We start from the raw sequence: 18,380 nt of genomic DNA, 5'->3' as shown, positions 1-18,380 counted from the left end.
TTGATACAGCTTTTTCCACATCTTTTGATAAAGCAAACATTTTGGATCTGTTCTGTGTGGGAGGAAAATCACTGAACGGAACAGTTCTTATGAAGTTTTTAATGGATTTTTCATCATTAATTTGCAATCGGAGCTATTTTTTTTTTTTAATTTTCTGACAACTAGATTTATGTTTTCCTGCATGTTAGGTTCTTGGAAAATGTCACTCAAGGCTTGTTTTCGACATCGTCTTGGTTTGTGAAGTAGTGGTTGGTGCAGCGCTGTTCTTTTCAGTGATCAAACCAGTTGGCGCTCAGTGGAGCAGTAACCTAGATTCTGCAGCTCAGCATACTAATCAGTAGCACTTGTGTTTGTAGAGCAATGCTTCTATGAATGTGCTCTTGTTTGTTTTTGATTGACAGGCACCTGTGCATCCTACATTTTCTCCTACTCTCTATATATATACTGTATACATTTTTAGGGGTGTTGACAGATGAGGGAAGGTCATGGTTCACATCCAAGCATGTTCCATTTTAGTGCCAACTTTCTTCATCCCTTTTTGTAATTTTTTTTGTTTAATCTACAAGATCACGGGGAAAGATTAGTCTGTTTATTGTGCTGTGTTTACTTGTTTTATGTTATTTTTTAAGATCTGAACAGGCCGACTACATAGAATGAGAGGTGGAGCGTCTCCCAGGATCAGGCAGGAACCATCAACAGAGAACCAGAGAAGTGAAATTCCATACGGAGCTTCCATTCAGATAAACCAAACCGTCACAGTGAGCTAAAATTAAGTCACAGGGGTCCCTTAGTTGTAATTTACTCTGTCTTGCATAGGTTGATGTGTCTGACTTGAACAGTAATTATAATCCTAGACAGCAATTGTTAATTCTTTGCCAGCATTTGTTGTGCTTCAGGCTTTAATCAGCTCAGATTTCACATGCAGATAAATCCAGTCAGTAGTCGAGCTCCCAGACCTCTTTTCCTAAAGGCCATTGTACGAGAGATCTAATAAACAGTTGAGCCACTGAGTGCAGGCCAGCTTCTCTCTCTGCATCAGCCTGTTGCTCTTGGCTTCTTGATCTAGTCGTTCTCATTTTTGTATGTTTGGCCTTCTCCGTTTCTTCAGTGCCGGCGAGCTTCCCTTTTCAAGGCCTCCGAAGCTCAACTTTCATATTAGTTTCTTCATCTGTGCTTCCTCAAAGTATGTAAATTCCCTTTTTAAATGGCAATTTTATCCCCCCCCCCCCCCTTCTTGTTTTTTGTTAGTTTCCAGCTGCATGTTAGACATGCTTGTTTGCGGCTTCCTTTTTCATTTCAGATGAACAGCAGTTAATCCGTTGTCTCGTCTACATTTGATCAACATTAAGTGGGCTCATAAGACCAGCGTGAGTTGGTGTCTGTGGAGAGGCTTGTTGTGTGCTCGGTTTATTTGAAGGAGAAATAAAGTCAGGAATGCGCTCACTTGCCAGTGGCGCCGGTATCGCAGCGTCGCATTTGCTCTTGTTCCAAAACGGCCTCTCTTCCGCTGATTTAAGGTGCAGAACATGACTCCAGTCCAAAGCACAGTCTGACCCCGTCATCACATGCTGTGGACTCTGAAGTCCAACTCCGTGTCGAGCCAAGAAGCTTTGGAACAAATTGAAACTTCATAAATACACTCAAGGAAAGTCAGCGTCCTGTTACTAATTGTTTTTATTTGTTTAATTTAATTTGAAAATGGTTATTATATCTGTTAATCATGGTAATGGGAACCTTTTAAACGATATAAAACAAGTGGATGTTTTTGTTTAATCAAAAAGCCCTTAACAGCTTGAAACATTTACTTAATTGTCCAACTAGCAATCAAAAAAAAAAAAGACTCCAAATACACTGAGTTTACTGTAATAAAATTAACTGAATGAAGAAAATATTTACCACATTGTAAATATTTCAGCCATTTTTACTTCCTCAGTATGAACAGAAAAGGAGGAAAGTTCTCGGGACGGCAGAAACAAACTGTTGGTTGTTTTAAAGTTTCCTGTCAGAGACCGACCATTTCTCTCCTTTTCGGTCCTTCTTTCTTCAGGTGATGGTGAACCGTGAGAAGGAGCGGGTGTCGTTGCTGGTCATGAAGAAACTGGTCAGCAGGGGCAGCGTGGACGCCGTGTCCCAGCAGATGGCGTCTCACCCTCAGTATCTGGAGAGCTTCCTGCGCACACAGCACTACATCCTGCACATGGACGGGCCCCTGCCACTGCCATACCGCCATTATATCGCCATCATGGTCAGTGACCGGGCTACTGTTATTGGTGCACGTTGAAGACGTGCCAGATGGTCTGAAAATCTGTTTTTTTTTTAAACTTTATGTTCCAGGCTGCTGCACAACATCACTGCAACTACCTGGTGTACCTGCACTCGGCTCAGTTTCTGAGGGTGGGCGGGGACCCTCAGTGGTTGCAGGGTTTGGAAGCAGCACCCCTACGCCTTCGCCTTCTCGACCACATCAACAAGGTGCTGGCCCACCAGCCCTGGCTCACCACCTGCTCCCATATCCAGGTATGACAAAGTTGTAAAAAAAATAATAAAAAATCCAAATGTTTCTCTGTTTTATTTTATTTTTTTTGTACAACTAAAACTTGTCTCTGTGCCTTGCAGACTCTGCTGAAGGCAGGCGAACAGTGCTGGTCTCTGGCCGAGCTGGTGCAGGCCGTGGTGATCCTGGCCCACTGCCACTCCCTCTGCAGCTTTGTGTTTGGATGCAACACAGACTCCAACTTTGTTCCTCTTGCCAAATCTCCCAACGGTACCCCGCTGACCTTCTGCCCCTTTGATGCTGCCAACGGCAACACCAGCGTGCCTCAGTCGACTGCTGCGCCCTCTGAACACATAGCACGACGACGGGTAAACAAACCGGACTTTTCCATGTTAAAATATTAAAAAGTTAAGAGAATTGCAAGACAAATGTGGAGTAGCTTATTTAACACATTTAATCTAACCAAACCTGTGTTTCTAGAAGAAGCACTTTATTTATGAAGACTTTCACTGAGAGTATCGGTTCACCTCGGGCGTCTGTAAAATCAGCAACTTGACTAAAAGCACTGCAAGTTAAAATGTAATAGTGTAAGAGTTTTACAATGACTTGTTGTTTTGCTTAAAAAAAATAAAAAATATTAGCTGTATAACGAGCACGCTGCATGGTAATAAACATTACAGAAGTCAATATGAGCAATGAGTAAAGATTTATAGCTGTGTAAATAATTTGATTAAGGTGCTGTGGGGAAAAAAAAAGAAGAGCCACAGATTTTCCTTATAAGAAAATCCAGGAAATGGAAAAGCTTAGTCTTTTATTTCTTATTGAAATTCATTGGCTTCCTGTAACCAGCTGATCACAAGCTTAAATTACTCACTGGTTACTTTGTGTGGAGATGTGTTTAACTTGAGCTTTGCATCGGCCTGTTTTTGTGTTGACAGTCTTTAGACTCCAGTTGTGACATGGTTTGTCTAAAGGAGAAGATCCAGAAGTCCCAGGAGGAGCAAGAGAGGAGAGACGAGCGTTTTCTGCAGACACAGACCCTCCAGCAAACAGGTGACCCACTGCAACCCTAACCGACAGCATCCGTGTTTGTGCTCGAGTGGTTAGCTTGAGTGTGAAATTCAGGTCACATGGTGTGAAACTCGAGCAGACACACTGACGCACTCTGGTCATCATCTCTGCTGTCGTCGTCTCCGTTTTTAGACATGGAAGAAGAGGAGGAGATGATGTGCTTCGCGGATCCATCACGTTTCGTCACCGACGCTGACTTCTGCTACCAGGAGTTCGCCCGCAGGGACGAGGACCGCTTCCAGGTGTTGAGAGTTCAGGTGAGAATGTTGCATCGGGTGCTCTGTCAGTAAACAGGAACGTGTCATGGCCGCCGTGGTGGGTCAGTAGGCAAATCAAAATGTAAATGTGTTTGCAGTGCGATAGCACCTGACAGAATGTTTTGCACATCGTCTCACTGGGTTTGACTCACAAACTCAAATGAGCATCTCTCTCTGTTATTAATGGAAAAAAGGCGAGATTGTTTGTGAAAGACATATTTTAATGTTGCTGATTGCTGAGTATATTTTTGATGCGGTATAAGTTACGCAGGTTGCAACAATTGAAATGAGGATGTTTAACAGTTTTGTTGTACTTGCAGGACTATTCATGGGAAGACCACGGCTTCTCCTTAGTAAACAGGCTGTACTCAGACATCGGCCACCTCCTGGACGACAGATTCAGGAACGTGGCCACCCTGCCCTCCATGCACAGCCCCGATCTGAAGAGGGCAATCTGGAACTACATCCACTGTGTGTTAGGAATCCGGTGAGATTACTATTTCATTGTGCTCTCCCACTAGGAGTGAAAACTCAGGATCATTGCTTTTTATTTAATAGGTAAACATGTGCTCTGTTTTTGCTCGCAGGTATGATGATTACGATTATGGAGAGGTGAATCAGTTGCTTGCACGAGATTTAAAGCTGTACATCAAAGCTGTGGCTTGTTACCCAGACGCAACAAAAAGCCTGGTGTGTCCTCTCAGCTGGACTCTGCTTAAAGCTTCAGAAAGGGTAAGAGTGTTTCTAACAGACCTGTTGGAGATAATAATCAGATACTTGTTGGAAAGCTGAAAACAGCAGGAAAGAATTAACTCGCTGTGCAAAATAAACCAGCTTGCACCACTTCACATGTCAATAGAAGTGATTTTAGTTTAGTATTCTGTTCATAATTCAGATGGTATGTGCTGGACTAGTACCTCCAACTAAAACACTTTTATTGTTGATGTAATTTATTCACATAAATCAAATGGCGAAAACAACGCATTTTAGTCATAGAAATTGACAAATAACTTTGTAGAGTAAAATGTTAGGTTACTTGACGTAACCCTGGTTCTTTCATAACGGAGTGAGGTGTTTCACTATGGGAAACGCTCCAGCGTGACCAACTATGGAAGCTCCAATGACATCATGTCTGTTTGACACAGACTGGTTGAGCTGTGCTCAGGGCTCCGCCCCCATTATGACACCACAGTCAACCAACCACCTCAGACTCATTCTAGGACAGTTTCTTTTCGTGTCCATGCAAGGAGTCAAGTGTTGGTAAAACACCTCACTCTGTTATCAAAGAACCGGGGTTACGTTAAGTAACCTAACGTTCTTTTACCAACTGTTCGGTGTTTCACTGTGGGACATGTAGCCCATTCCCATATTGCAAGAAAGCCCCAAAGCCAACAGGTATCCTGAACCTGGACTAAGAGGGCCGCAAAGTTCCAGCGTCCAGTATCACCTGAGCTAGGGATGGCTGAGCCACATTCAGCTTGTAAAAACACAAACGTATGCGGTGTGGCCCAGCTAGCTGCCACACAAATACCCTCGAGACAGGGCCCATGATGTGGTCATGCTCCTGGTCGAATGGGCTTTCAGACCAGGCGGGGGCTCTGTACCCCTTAAATCTGTTACAGAGACTAATTGTCTCCACAATCCAGTGTGCCAGCCACTGGCATGACACTGGTTTCCCTTTTTATGAGTCGAGGACCAATAAGAGAAGAGCTGGTCTGACTTCCTGAAGCCAGCTGTGTTGTCAACATACACTTTCAGTGTCTGCACAGGACACAAGGAGTTGAGGCTTTGCTCCATTTCAGAGAATGGAGGTGTGCTGAAAGCTAACCGCTCTACTGAACAACATCTGTACACAGAATCCATCACCTCCAGCACAAAAGTTGGATTGGGCCTCAGACACACCTTGGAGAACCCAAAGGATGAGGGCCTCCAGCACCAGTGAGAGATCCCACCATGGTACCCAGAGGCCTAGAGACTGGCAGCTTACATCATGTCCCCTTCATGAAGTGACACACTAGAGCAGGGGTGTCAAAGTCACTTACAAAATGGGGCCAAAATTACAACTTTTTTTCAAACTAAGGGCCAATTTCAAAAACTACATTAACTCAAGTTAGATCCCCAACATCTTTTCTGGGTCACAGGTTCCTCAACAAGAGTTTGATTGGTCTCATTTGATGTTCTCTGTTGTGCTTTCATCATAATCAAAGATTACTGAAAAAAATCAAGAGATAGAAGTATTTTACGTTTCACATATCATTTTGAGGGCCAGATAAGTTGTCAGCGAGGGCCACATTTGGCCCCCAGGCCTTGAGGTTGACACATGTGCACTAGAGGGTGCTGTCCAGCAGATTTGTCGCCAAATCCAATGTGACGAGCCAAAATTGCTGCCAGATAGACTTTGACAGTGGAAAAAGCCTTCCCTTTTTCCAGTAGGCTCTGTAGAAAATCGAGCACATCCACGAGAGAGCACTGGAAGGGAATGATGTGCCTCTCCCCACACCATTTTTCAAAAACTCCCCATTTACCACTAAAAGATAATGAGTAGAGGAAGCCCTCACACTCTGAATAGTGTTAATGACCTCTGGGGGGGTGGGGGGGGGATACCAGCCAGATCTGAATTCCACCTTTCACGTGCCAGGCCCAGAATACTGTCGGGTGGGGGTGATAAATTTCTCTCTTGGCTTGGGACAGAAAGGACCCAGGGCTTGGCTAGCTGGCCACCATGGGGCCACCAAAATCAAAGACCGGCCGGCCCTGTTCAGAAATTCATATCTCATGTCATTGGGGCTTTCGTAGTTGGTCATGCCGGAGTGTTTCCCAAAGTGAAACACGGAACAAGTCAGAACAAGAACTACGTTTTCTTAAGATGAGGAAAGTGTGAGGTGGCCCTCTAGTGGCGCTCCGGACTCAAGCAACGGAGGATCAGTCCAAGAATGAAATGTTTGGGTTAATGTGCAGCACAATAGTTTTTAAAGAACTTTGCTGCTTTTTTTAATGAGACAGAAAAATGCATTAGGACTGATTATTTACACATTTAGCATTTGTGATCATCTTCACTCAATTGTGTTTTAAGTGTAATTTCACTTCCAGAAGTGAAACATGCAGCGTGTTGTTTTCTTTAGACACCATTTTATTGGAAGTTTACTGTCTCAGAACATCTCAAGTGTTTTGTCACGGATAAATCAGACAAGTCGTTTGCTTTCCTCTCCTCAGATACACGTAAATTTACTCATCGTGGAGGCCCGGCTGCAGGCGGAGCTGCTGTACGCGCTGAGAGCCATCACTCAGTACATGATAGCCTGAGCGCTCAGGAGAGTGAAGCTGAAACTGTTTGTCGGTACGGAGAGACTCGGAGGCACGAGGACGGAGACATCTAATGACTGGGACAAGATCGGCACTTTTTTAAGGACACAGAACCCGGTCGTTCGTGGCTGTGCCTCATGATTATTCCTCTCAGATTTATTGTATTTATACCGCAGTGTGCCATACCCTCTGCTCACCCTCGTGTTGTCTTCTGGTCAAGTCCTCAGAAAACACCCTGGCTCTCAAAGGTTATGTGCAATTATTAGTACCTATTAAAATTTTTACCTACGTCGTGTGTTCCAGTTCAGTCTGCGAGAAACTGAGTTTTCAGTGGCCAACACTCCTTTTTGTTGTCGAGACAAATCTTTTGTATTTATGCTATCCTAAAAAGATCTTTTTGTACAAGTTGAATGAATGTTAATGGGAGCCCTGGTTCAGAATGTTTTTTTATTTCATTTTTGGAAGGACATTTAGTGGACTGTAGTTGGCCCTCCCCGATGTTTCGTATTAATGCTGGTCGAGAACAAACAGCCGTGACACTGCTGGAAGTTATCACATCACTATAGTTTCTTTTAAATAAGCACTTTTTAAATAACTTTATATATTTATAATGCAATGTAGCTCAAAAGATTGTTAGTGTGACGTTTTTTCTCTGTGTCTAGCTTTTTCTTTTTTACGGTTCTCAAAACTTTCACTTCGTTTTACGCCACAGATTTTTGAGTGAAGGTACTCGATTTAAGATGCCGGTATTTCAAAAAATTTTTGGTAACCTTTTTTTTGTCAGAAAGATAAAGTTTGCGCAAAGCTTCAAATTTGTATCTAATCTGAGATTGTCAAGAGTTGTTCATTGCAGCGGAGTGTTTGGTCTTTTACTGATACGTTTCAGGAAATCATAATGGCCAACATTTCATAGAGATAACTTCAAGAGAATTGCACAAAAGGTGGAGGAAAAAAAAAGGGTTCAGAAGTAGAACGGCACTGCTCCTGAGTTCACATAGTTTAGTGTTTAAGCTTTACTGTTTGTTGCATCAGAGCTGATTGAATTCTGAAAGCAGAGCGACGTCTTGTTAAAACTTTTTTTTTTTTTGTTGTAAAATTTTGATTACTCTTGTTTTTCTAGGTGTGACTGTAGGACCTGCTTGTTGCGCTGTAGTCTAGCTTGATTTCAAGGTTTGGCAGATCGTGGAGATGGGTTTAGAGGCTGCAGGATGAAACGAGTGCGTATTTGACAAGAGCTAAAGCGCTGATAACACAGGTGCCTTCAGACTCGTGTGGAGGGGTGTTCCTAACTGTAAACTGTGTGACTATCTTTAGATAATTGGGAACAAATTATTTTTGTTCTGGTGTTAGCTGGCATCATTTTTGGTAAATGCTGCAGCTTTAAGTCCATATTTCAGACGCCTAATCAAGCCCCAGCAAGTCTGCAAAGAGCCTTTGACATAGAAGGATGCTTAAAACGTTCAACTTTAGGTAATTTCAGTAAAAGGACTATTATATTTAAAAATAAAATGCAAAAAAAAGAGAAGTGCAAATCCTTATTGAAAATGTGAAAAATTTTCTATAAAAATACTCTTCAAAATAACCTGGCCATTGTTTTCTTTTCATCAGTGATTTATAAGGTTTTAGAGTTTTGCCAAACATTCACAGTTTTTGCCTTTTTTATTTTAATAATCACATTTATGAAAATTTACTCATGAATTTGATTAAACGGTATGATCATTTGCTTTTTGATGGAACGTGTTTGTGTGTGTGTGACCACACCATTTACTCATCTACTATGCGTCACCACTGACCACCTGGAAACGTGGGCCGGTGTGCCAAAAATTGATTGCCTGCCAAATGGCAGCCGCAGGAGCATGCATGGGAGGACTTTAACAAGAATTTAACAAGACCAACACTTAAAAACAATTGTTTGCTCTAAATTATAGCAAAGGTGTGTCTCAGTTGAACTTTTCTTTAATAAATGCACTTTGATGATCAAATCTGCTGCATTTCTCCTGGATGGTTCGGCGAAATGCAGCAGATTTGACATTTGCACCACGAGTTCCAGAGCAAGACGAAGGTGGCTCTGTATGGCAAGCCAAGTGTCTCATTAATAGCCACTTTTGCCTATTAATGAGACGCTTGGCTTACCATACACCTTGAGGGCCCTCTAGCGGCTGAAAATGGTAGTGTTCAATATTTTCCATGTCAGAATTAAATCAGACTTCAGACAAAAATTGTTATAAATTGGAGGGGGGTGTGTATATTAGTTTATTCGGTGTATAAGTCGCAGAACTTGCAAATTTATGCAAAAAGGTGCGACTCATACAGTGAAAAATACGGTATATTAGTGTAATTTATTTATACTTAATGGTATGACAGGTCAGACCATCTCTCCCTCTCTAGTAACCTTTTTTTAAATTATCTTAATATTAAATAATTAGAGGGGCTTTGAAATAAATCATGCTAATCATACATCCAAACGTACGGCTTGATTGAGATTAAAGTGCAGCTTTTGGTAGCGGTACGTCCTGCGACACACAAGGTAAGAAAATAAAATCAATGGCGATCAGTGGAATTTGGTGAAACATGAAATTCCAGCCCTCTGAGGAGCTCTGAAGCTCAGACATGTCGTTTAAAGTGTAAATGGGTCACATTAAGTTGAACTTGACAGCACTTATATCTTCTGGTTTTCACACAGTTTAGGTTTTAATAATTAATGGCCATTTTCCGTAGAAGGTCCACCCGACGTCATACTAACCTTCGAAATGTCTAAAAATTTAGTTCTAATCCCCCAACTACTTTTGATGCATATACATATTTTCATTGAAAACATAAACCCTTGTGTCTCACTGCTGCAGGACTTCTGGTTTTGTCACCTCCCCCCCAATCAAAAAATAAAATAAAAATAAAACGCACACCCAGTTTCCACAAATTCAGTTCTATTGGCTCAAGATATTCTGTCTTTTTAACTTTTAACTTGCATCTCCTACATAAAACTCTGTGAACAAGTATAAAAATTAACCTTAATGACCGTCACTTAAGACTTCCCGTCTATTTCTCATTAACTTGGCAGTCAGGGAGTAACAGACACAGGTGTGTGGTTACCACGGTGACTACGAGGATCCACTTTGTTCATGGTTATCTTTACACCTCTTACAGTTTATAAATCAAGTATTAAGCTTTTTTTTTAGCTTAGATTATAATATAATTTAAGAGTTTCACACATGCCAAAACAGAACGACTGGATCAGGAAGACAATTTGAAATAAAAATCTACATCCGCCTGTAGTGGAAACATTTTTTGGTCTGCTCAGATCGCAGCGCGACAGCCTCCTCCAGTGATGACCTCGAGACAATAATGAGCGGAACAGAGTGGGTTAAACAGTTTATTGGATTTATTTCTGCTCTTCTACTGCTTGTCATCTCTTTTACAATGTGAAAAAAAAAAAAGACTGAAACGGGGGGCGGGTAAAGAATGAGAACAACTATCAAGATGATTACAAATCAGAGGCTTTCCTGACTTATCCACTTGTCGATCCAACTCGCCCTTTAGTGACGAAAGAAAATTTACTTTGCCAAATGCTAACGTGTTGTAACAAACGGGGGCAATTTTTTAACCTCAGAACATACAGGGGGACTAACTGCTACTTTAGAATAACTGAAGGGAAAAAGATATGTGGATATTTGTTATATAAGGAAAGATATAAGCAAAGTAATAACACCACACTTGACTGCTCGGAGGCAGCAACCATAAACAGGAGGAAAAAAGCAGCTGCTGTCGTCTATAACGGGCCGTCGGTGACCAAAAATCAGCCCGGTTGTGTCTAAAATTAGTAGGTTATGACTGAAACTAGCAAAGAAAAGTAACAATGCATACTTAAAATGAGTTGTTTCCAGGTTAAACGGGCCGAGCTACTCTACGTGTACAAAAAAAAAAAAAAGGGTGGAGAGAAAAGTTCAAAAACCCTGATATGCACCCACTGCATCACGGCCAATACATCACAAATGAACTCAACTAGCACCATTTCAAAAGTAAAAATTTAAATTGCAAAACATCCGTGGGGAAAATGAGGGGAGTACTTTACACGAAACACCCGGCTACGGTGAAAAAGGATGGGTTTAAAACTGCTGGGACCGAACACAAAATTAAAAATAAAACGCAAAATATCAGAGAGGGGGACATGATACGATGAAATCCTGCTACAAAGTAACATTGTGCTCTAGTGTTTTCAATATTGGCTGTAAAAAAAACGACAACAAGGGATATACACGGCTGGATAGCTATGAACACATCTGAAATTAAAGGAATTAAAACGCGAGTTCAGCTCTTTTTTTAGACGGAGTCGTCTTCAGGGAAATCGTTCAAAGACGTGTTGGTTTCCAGTCTGCCGCGACGCAGAAAATGTGCAAAACAGGCCTTTTTTTTTAAAAACTCTATTATCCTGCTGCTTCGTCTTCGTCTGAGGGGTAACAGCTGCGTGAATTTTGAGATGAGAACGTTTTTCATAAAGATTTCCACTTGAAATCAACAAAAAGAGCACGAGGCAGGCAGCGCGGGAATCTTAGCCAACGTTAATCAAGTATTCATCGTCCAAAACAAAAATAAAAACAAAAATCACATTGCAGGTATTTTTCGCAAAGCTTATGTACACCGAGGATACTGTCAGGCCCAAGCGCTCCCTAAATGCCATGCAGCTGCAAATATTAGTGTTCCTTTGGTTACGTTAAAAAAAAACAATCTACATGCATCTCATTCTTTACAAAAAAATATAGAAAATTACCGTTAAAAATGATCTGAGAATGCTTCCTCTGATGTAAAAAAAACCTGACACTTTCATTAGTAATATATTTATTTGTATTAATATCCGATTCATCATCTCAATCTAAAAAGTGTATATTAAAACTATAATCAAATATATTCTTTTTTTTTTCTGTACTTCTCACGCTGTGAATTAATTGCTTTAGCGTTAGTATTTAAATATTAAAGTATGAGAGGATACTCTTATCCAGACATTCAGCTCCCAACCCCCTCCCCCCCACCCCCCCGATAAAAAACAATAGAAAAATCTTAAATAGCGAAAGCCTTCAAGAAGTGATTTTGTTTCTCAAATTTCCTTCAAGATTCCCATTTACCTCTCTGCGTAGCGTGCCGTCAAGTACATGTGCAACGTCTACATTAACTTGTCTCTTTTACAACATTATAACTCTTTGTTTGTACTGAAATGATACATAACGTGGATGTGTTCTTTTAGTTTGGGGTTCCTTTGCAGGAAACCTAAGTGCTTTGAAAATGCGCAGACGCCAATCAAAAACAAGAAAGAAGGAAAAAGAAGTAGACAATTTAACAGTGGAAGCATTCTCCTTTTGAGAACATTCTCAAACTTGTCCAATTAATCGCTCGTCGCTGCGACTAGATTTACTCGTTAATGCCCCCGCGTATAAAGTCACAAATCACATTTCTTCATTCTGTTAGTTTCACTGCACATCAGGAAATTAAAAAATAAAAAAAGACACCCTCAAAGAGGCATCTCCCCGAACGCAATGGATCGACATGAAAAATACCTAATTAATCTTGGTTTCTAATTTTTAAACGGTTGTTTGGGCGATATGTGAAGCCAATGTTGAGTCAAACATTTCATAACGTCAGCCGTCCGTTTTTTTTTATTTTTTTTATCAGCCGCTTGTTTTCGAGGCGGTGCATGCGGGTCGTTTGCACCACATTCAGTCCATCAAACAGCGTTTGGTCTGGAAAAGTCATCTTAAGAGTTTCAGCGCAAAAACTGGCCATTTCTCAAATAGAAACTTTTTTTTTCCAACACCAGAGCCAGATAAATCCACGGTACCATATCTGAAGCTACTCTGGTGTAACTTGACTGAAATGCAAACTCCCAACAGCAGGGAGATGATTTGTCTTTCCACTCCAAAAATATTACATCACGCATCTTATTTTAAAAAAATACTCAGTTCAGTTCCTAAGAAAAAAATGGCTAGCAGCCGAATATTTTGCCAAGTATTAAAAAAATGGAGAAAACTGTGCATAGTAGCCTGAATCGCCCCGTTGTCCTCCGCATGTCTTGGCACATGACGTGGGTCAGGCATCCATTTTGCCATTTAAAGTCAAAGAAAAAAAAAAGTATTTATAAAAAAATATATCTTCAGCCCGCTGGGAAGAAGGATGCACTGGTTGTTCTGTCGTTTTGTGAGGTTTTCGTTGAGTGGAGCTCGGTTCCTGCAAAAGAAGACTGTTTGTATTGTTGCTGTTCGGCTCATAAATCCAGACGTGTGCAGAGACGTAACAACTATCTGGTGACAATGCAACAATTCACATTTTTACGATAACATGATGCCAAAAATAGCCTAAATGCATATGTTAAAATTACCGTATTTGTCGGGCTATAAGGCGCAGTATCAATGGACGGGTCTGTTTTCATACATAAGGAGCACCGGATTATACGGGGCATTAACTGAAACAAAAGAGATGAGTCAAACTTTATTCAGCTCGTTCACAATAAACGCATAAGTTCGGTCAGTAAGCACAACCAGAATTAATACATAAAGGTGTGTCTGATTAAAAGGTTCACTGTCGATTTTTGGGAAAATTAAAGGATTTTATGTGCGCCTTATAGTCTGAAAAATACTGTATACAAAACAGAAACAAGCTCTAAAACATATTCATCAATCCACAGTGTCACATATTGTTTTAAATATGATTAAATACATTGTTAGCTCTGTCAGTTATGATTATCAATGACTAATGATGTTTTATTGCCCTTAAGATGTCCCATAAAATGAGGTAATGAGCAGGACAAGTTTAGCATACCTGGTTAATCTTGTGGGCTGAGCTGAAGAATTAGCTGGGCACCCAGTTGTGAGCGGACCCCTGTGTAGTGGTGGGGCCTGGGTAGCCTTGGCTTCCAGGCAGAATAGGGTCAAAGTTGAAATCCATGCCGTCTCCATCCATGAGGTCACTGTTAATAATGTAGTCCACGTCACAGTCCAGGTTTTCCGTGAACATGTCTACGTCCAAGTCTGTGGGCAGACGGTCCGGACCGGCAGGGAAGCTGGATGGCGTTACGAACTGATTCATCCCCTGGAGGGTCATGCTCTGATTGGCTGAGGAGACGGGCCCTCCGTGATGAGAGCTCATGGCCGACACCACTGGATGGTGGGCTTTGAGAGCGGAGAGCTGCGACGGGTCCTGAGACATACCGGACAGGATCATCCCGATGCTCATTTGAGAGTGATGCTGCTGCGGCTGGTGGTGAAGGTGCGGCTGCATCTGAGCCTGCAGCGTCATCGGTGCCACCGGGTTCGCCTCCAGCCCTTTACTCATCTGCAGCTGGTTGGAGTTGGGCCTCACGCCCACCACAGATGACCCCAAACCCATCTGTCCAATCCCTGCAGAACTGCTCACGAGGGAGTTCATCTGGGACATCAGAACTTCGCTGGGAGGAGGGGAGTCGGAGGTGAGAAGCGCCTCCAGGTTGGAAGGAACGTGGGTGCTGTAGTGGCTGCTTCCACGGGAGCCAGAACTGGGCATCGGGTTGAAGATGGAGTTGCTGAACGTCGTCGGCTCTTTGCTGCTTGGTCCACACATAGAGACAGAGGCCTGGGCCCCGGTGTTGGCGGGGGCCGGCGGGAGACTGGTGGACTGCAGCTGATGGAAGGAGGGGAAGCTGGGGCCTCGCGGCAGCAGGGTGGAGGCCGAGGGCAGTGGAGTGGGAGGTGCAGGCGGGGCTGTGCTGGGACTGGCCCCTCCCTGCTGCCCAGTCATCAGGTTGAGGTTGTCTATCAGATCCAGTTCCTCCATAACGGTCTCTGTGAGGGTGGGGGTCAGGCTGCTGCTGGAGTACCTCCCCAGCAGCCCGTCCTCTGGCAGGTTATCATCATCATCATCATCGTCCTCCTGGACTGGAGCAATGGGGGACAGCCGGCCGCTCAGGGTGCTGGCATTAGAGCTTGTGCGTGGGCGGAAGGTGGTCCACATGTCTGCATCGTCCAGACTGCCACGGGACGAGGGGCTGCTGCTGTTGACCCCCCATTTAGAAAACTGCTGGGACGAGTTAGGGCTGTCTGCGCCCGCTGAACCTGCGCTGCCGTCGCCTGCCAGTACCCCTCCCGTGCCGGCCACTGCCGCCTGCTTCTTGGTCTGCTTGGCTCTCATGCGGCTCTTCAGCAGTTTGCTGCTGTTGTCCATGGAGACGGCCCGGCGGCGAGGTGCTTTACCCGTCTTCCCTCCTTCAGGGTTGAGCATCCACCAGGAGCTTTTTCCCGTCGACTCATTGTGTACCCTCAAGAACTTATTGTGGAGTGATAAATTGTGGCGAATTGAATTCTAAAAAAGTAAAGAAATACGTGAAAAATTACAGCTGCGGGACGTTGTTTCACAAAGATTTTCTCAGAGGATTAAACAAGAATTTTTTTTGCAACAAGCTATTACACTCTACAACAAAATCTATTCCCTCTGATTGCAATAGATGATAGCTTCGCTGCATAGTTGAAATATTTTGCAGTTTGAAGGCTAGCTTCAGCTCAGTTTTAATAATATTTGCACAGTTTTAACTGCATCTTTTTCAGTCTGTTGTATTTGGATGTTTGGATTTTAGCTGCGATTAATGAAGTACGCCTATCCATCTATCTCTCAATCACAAGGGCAAAAACATTAGAAAAGTCAAAATGTCATAAAGCTATCTCAATTTCCAGCCTTCGATTTAGAAATGTTTTAATAACTGAATGAAGTTTTTTTTTCTTGCTTTGTTTGGTGTCAACGAAGAGAATGCAACAACTGAACATTTACCAAACGAATGTGTTAAAGCATTTAGCTAACATTTTGCCACTTTTAGCTGGCATTTAATAATATTAGATTCTAGCTTCTGTTTTGCTCCTTTTAGTTAGCCTTTTTCTACTTTTAGATTTTTTTAAGGTACATTTAGCTTTAAACTAGATTTCTGATATTTTTAGCTTTAAATTTGCTACTTATATCTAGCCTTTTGCTTCTTTTATCTACCCATTCATGCCATTTAGCTAGAATTACACTATTTAGTTTTTAGTTAGTGTTCTGCCCTTTTATCTTCCATGTAGAGTTCTGCTTCTTTTAGCTTCTAAAGGCTCCAGTATACTCGCGTGTCCTGTCAGCTGCGTGGAAACTGTGCACACTGTCCGCAGAGGGTTCAGACTTCATACTCGAGCGTCCACCCTGAGCGGCTGCAGTCAGCTCCACAGACAAGGGGCGTTTACCTTCGGGACAAACTGAGTTCACCGATTGGTCTTTTGCTGACACGCCTACTGGATTGATTGACAGGTCAAAAAGAAAATAAGAGAGCTGGCAGCTCCAGCAGTGTTCTGTGTTTATACGTTGTTAATAAAAAGTTCTACAAATTACAAAAAAAAAAAAAAAAAAAACAGGGAGCGCTGGTCCTGCAGCCCACACATCAGACCAGCCCACCAGGAAATCTCCAGACCCTCCCGCAGCCACGCTGGACCTGATTTTAATCCACTCGTGACAAATTCCTTCAATTCTCACCATTTCAGTCATTGCATCAACGGAGGAGGAAGAGATCGCTTGCGTCTTGGCAAAAAAAAAAAAAAGGCCAGATCAGTGATGAAGATGGGAAATTTTATACATTGGTGTCGCATACAAAACAGTCCGTCGCCGGGCAGTTTTTTTTGTGAAACCGAGTATGCGTACGTAAAAACTGAGCTTTGCACAGACATGCCCTGCAGGCGTCCACTTCGACTCTAATCCAGTATACGTGGACCTCTGCGGATCCACGTACGCGCGAGTATACTGGAGGCTTAACTAGCGTTCTGCTTCTTTTAGATTTATCGAGTTTTCTGCTTCTTTTAGCTTATAACTAGCATTCTGCTTCTTTTAGGTTTATCTAATGTTCTGCCTCTTTTATATTTAAGTAGTGTCCGCTTCTTTTAGCTTCTAACTAGCGTTCTATTTCTTTTAGCTTATAATGAGCATTCTGCTTCTTTTAGCTTATAACTAGCACTCTGCTTTTTTCCTTATAACTAGAGTTCTACTTCGTTTAGCTTATAACGAGCATTCTGCTTCTTTTAGCTTATAACTAGCATTCTGCTTCTTTTAGGTTTATCTAGTGTTCTGCTTATTTTATATTTAAGTAGTGTTCTGCTTCTTTTAGCTTCTAACTAGTGTTCTGCTTTTTTATTTACCAACTAGTGTTCTGCTTCTTTTAGCTTCTGAGTCTTGCCCCTCTTGGCATTCATCTGGAGTTCTACTTCTTGAAGCTTTAACTGTTTCAGCTTCCACAGTGAAGTCATTCAACTCATGCTATATTTAAAATAAAAAGTCGTATAATTTAAACAGACGAAAAGCAGCTGAAACATCAAACTCATTAGCAGCTTCAGCTTACCAAAGTATTTTTCTCTGGAATCAAAACTGAGACAAAAGCAGACAGTAAAGTGTTTACTTTGTAAAAAAAAAATTAATCTGCTCACCTTCCAGCCGGCTGAGCTGTTGCTGTCTCCTTTGTCTCTGAAGTAAGGCACAGTTTTCACCATCCAGTCGTAGATCTGAGCCAGAGTCAGCCTCTTCTCCGGTGAGTTCTCGATGGCCTGGCTAATCAGGTCTGCGTAGCTCTGGTTCCCCCACGCGTTGCGCCGTGACGAGCCTTTCCGGGGCGTGGCTCCGCCCACTCCGCCCGAGGCCCCGCCCTCGGCTCTCTCTGGCTCCGAGGTAACTTGCTGCGGCTCCGGCTTGTCCTCGTCGGCGGGCGGGGTCCCCGCGGCGGACTCGACTCCGTCCGACCCCTCCGGTTTGACAACCGAGATGTCGGGCCTCGGGAGCGGCCACGTGCAGGAGCGAGGTCTGCTCTGCGGCTCGAAATCCGGGTCGATGGGGGGCATGGAGGAGTCCTCCATCACGGCGGCTCTCTGAACTTTATTTCACCAAGTGAGGGTCACTTTAGAACATCTACCTCCAAAATAATAAAATGAAACAAGCTATGACGTGTTGGAAAAACTTTCTAACGTAAAAACAAACAAGCCAAAAAAAAAAAAAAAAACTGGGGGGCGGGGGTGTCAACTGAGGGGCCTAGACGCAATAATCTGGACACACCAATGGCCTCGGTTAATCCTCAGATTGGAGATTAGGGAACCCAAATAATCTCCTTAATAGTAACTATCATAAACCTTCAGATTTAAATCGGGGGAAGGAGGGCTGCGACTGGAGCCCCTTTGTTTTAACGAAACACAAACAAAAGTGACCAAAACATCTGGCTCTACAGATGTTCAGGCTCACCTGGA

At 42.7% G+C, this 18,380-nt stretch overlaps 2 protein-coding genes across 2 annotated transcripts in view; one reads left to right on the top strand and one right to left on the bottom strand.

Moving 5' to 3' along the window:
- Window positions 1-7,317, top strand: part of sesn4 (sestrin 4) — a 15,654-nt gene extending 8,337 nt beyond the window's left edge. Inside the window, exons 2-9 of the mRNA XM_037675777.1 lie at window positions 2,048-2,245; window positions 2,335-2,517; window positions 2,617-2,862; window positions 3,433-3,547; window positions 3,698-3,822; window positions 4,143-4,309; window positions 4,410-4,554; window positions 7,036-7,317. Coding sequence (XP_037531705.1) covers window positions 2,048-2,245; window positions 2,335-2,517; window positions 2,617-2,862; window positions 3,433-3,547; window positions 3,698-3,822; window positions 4,143-4,309; window positions 4,410-4,554; window positions 7,036-7,125 — 1,269 coding nt within the window. The 3' untranslated portion in view covers window positions 7,126-7,317. The remainder of the gene's footprint in view (window positions 1-2,047; window positions 2,246-2,334; window positions 2,518-2,616; window positions 2,863-3,432; window positions 3,548-3,697; window positions 3,823-4,142; window positions 4,310-4,409; window positions 4,555-7,035) is intronic.
- A 4,921-nt stretch (window positions 7,318-12,238) lies between these two features.
- On the bottom strand, window positions 12,239-18,047 carry foxo4 (forkhead box O4). The gene is made up of 3 exons (XM_037675238.1): window positions 17,574-18,047; window positions 13,930-15,444; window positions 12,239-13,338 (listed from the first exon to the last, which is right to left on the bottom strand). The coding sequence occupies exons 1-2, from the start codon at window positions 17,994-17,996 to the stop codon at window positions 13,960-13,962; spliced, it is 1,908 nt and encodes a 635-aa protein (XP_037531166.1). The 5' UTR covers window positions 17,997-18,047; the 3' UTR covers window positions 12,239-13,338; window positions 13,930-13,959.
- Window positions 18,048-18,380: the final 333 nt, after the last annotated feature.

The sequence above is a fragment of the Nematolebias whitei genome, chromosome 4 (assembly GCF_014905685.2).
Source record: "Nematolebias whitei isolate Nwh7 chromosome 4, NemWhi1, whole genome shotgun sequence".
Lineage (NCBI taxonomy): Eukaryota > Metazoa > Chordata > Actinopteri > Cyprinodontiformes > Rivulidae > Nematolebias > Nematolebias whitei.
Note: the sequence above shows the minus strand (reverse complement) of the source record. Positions and strands in the feature narration are given on the sequence as shown.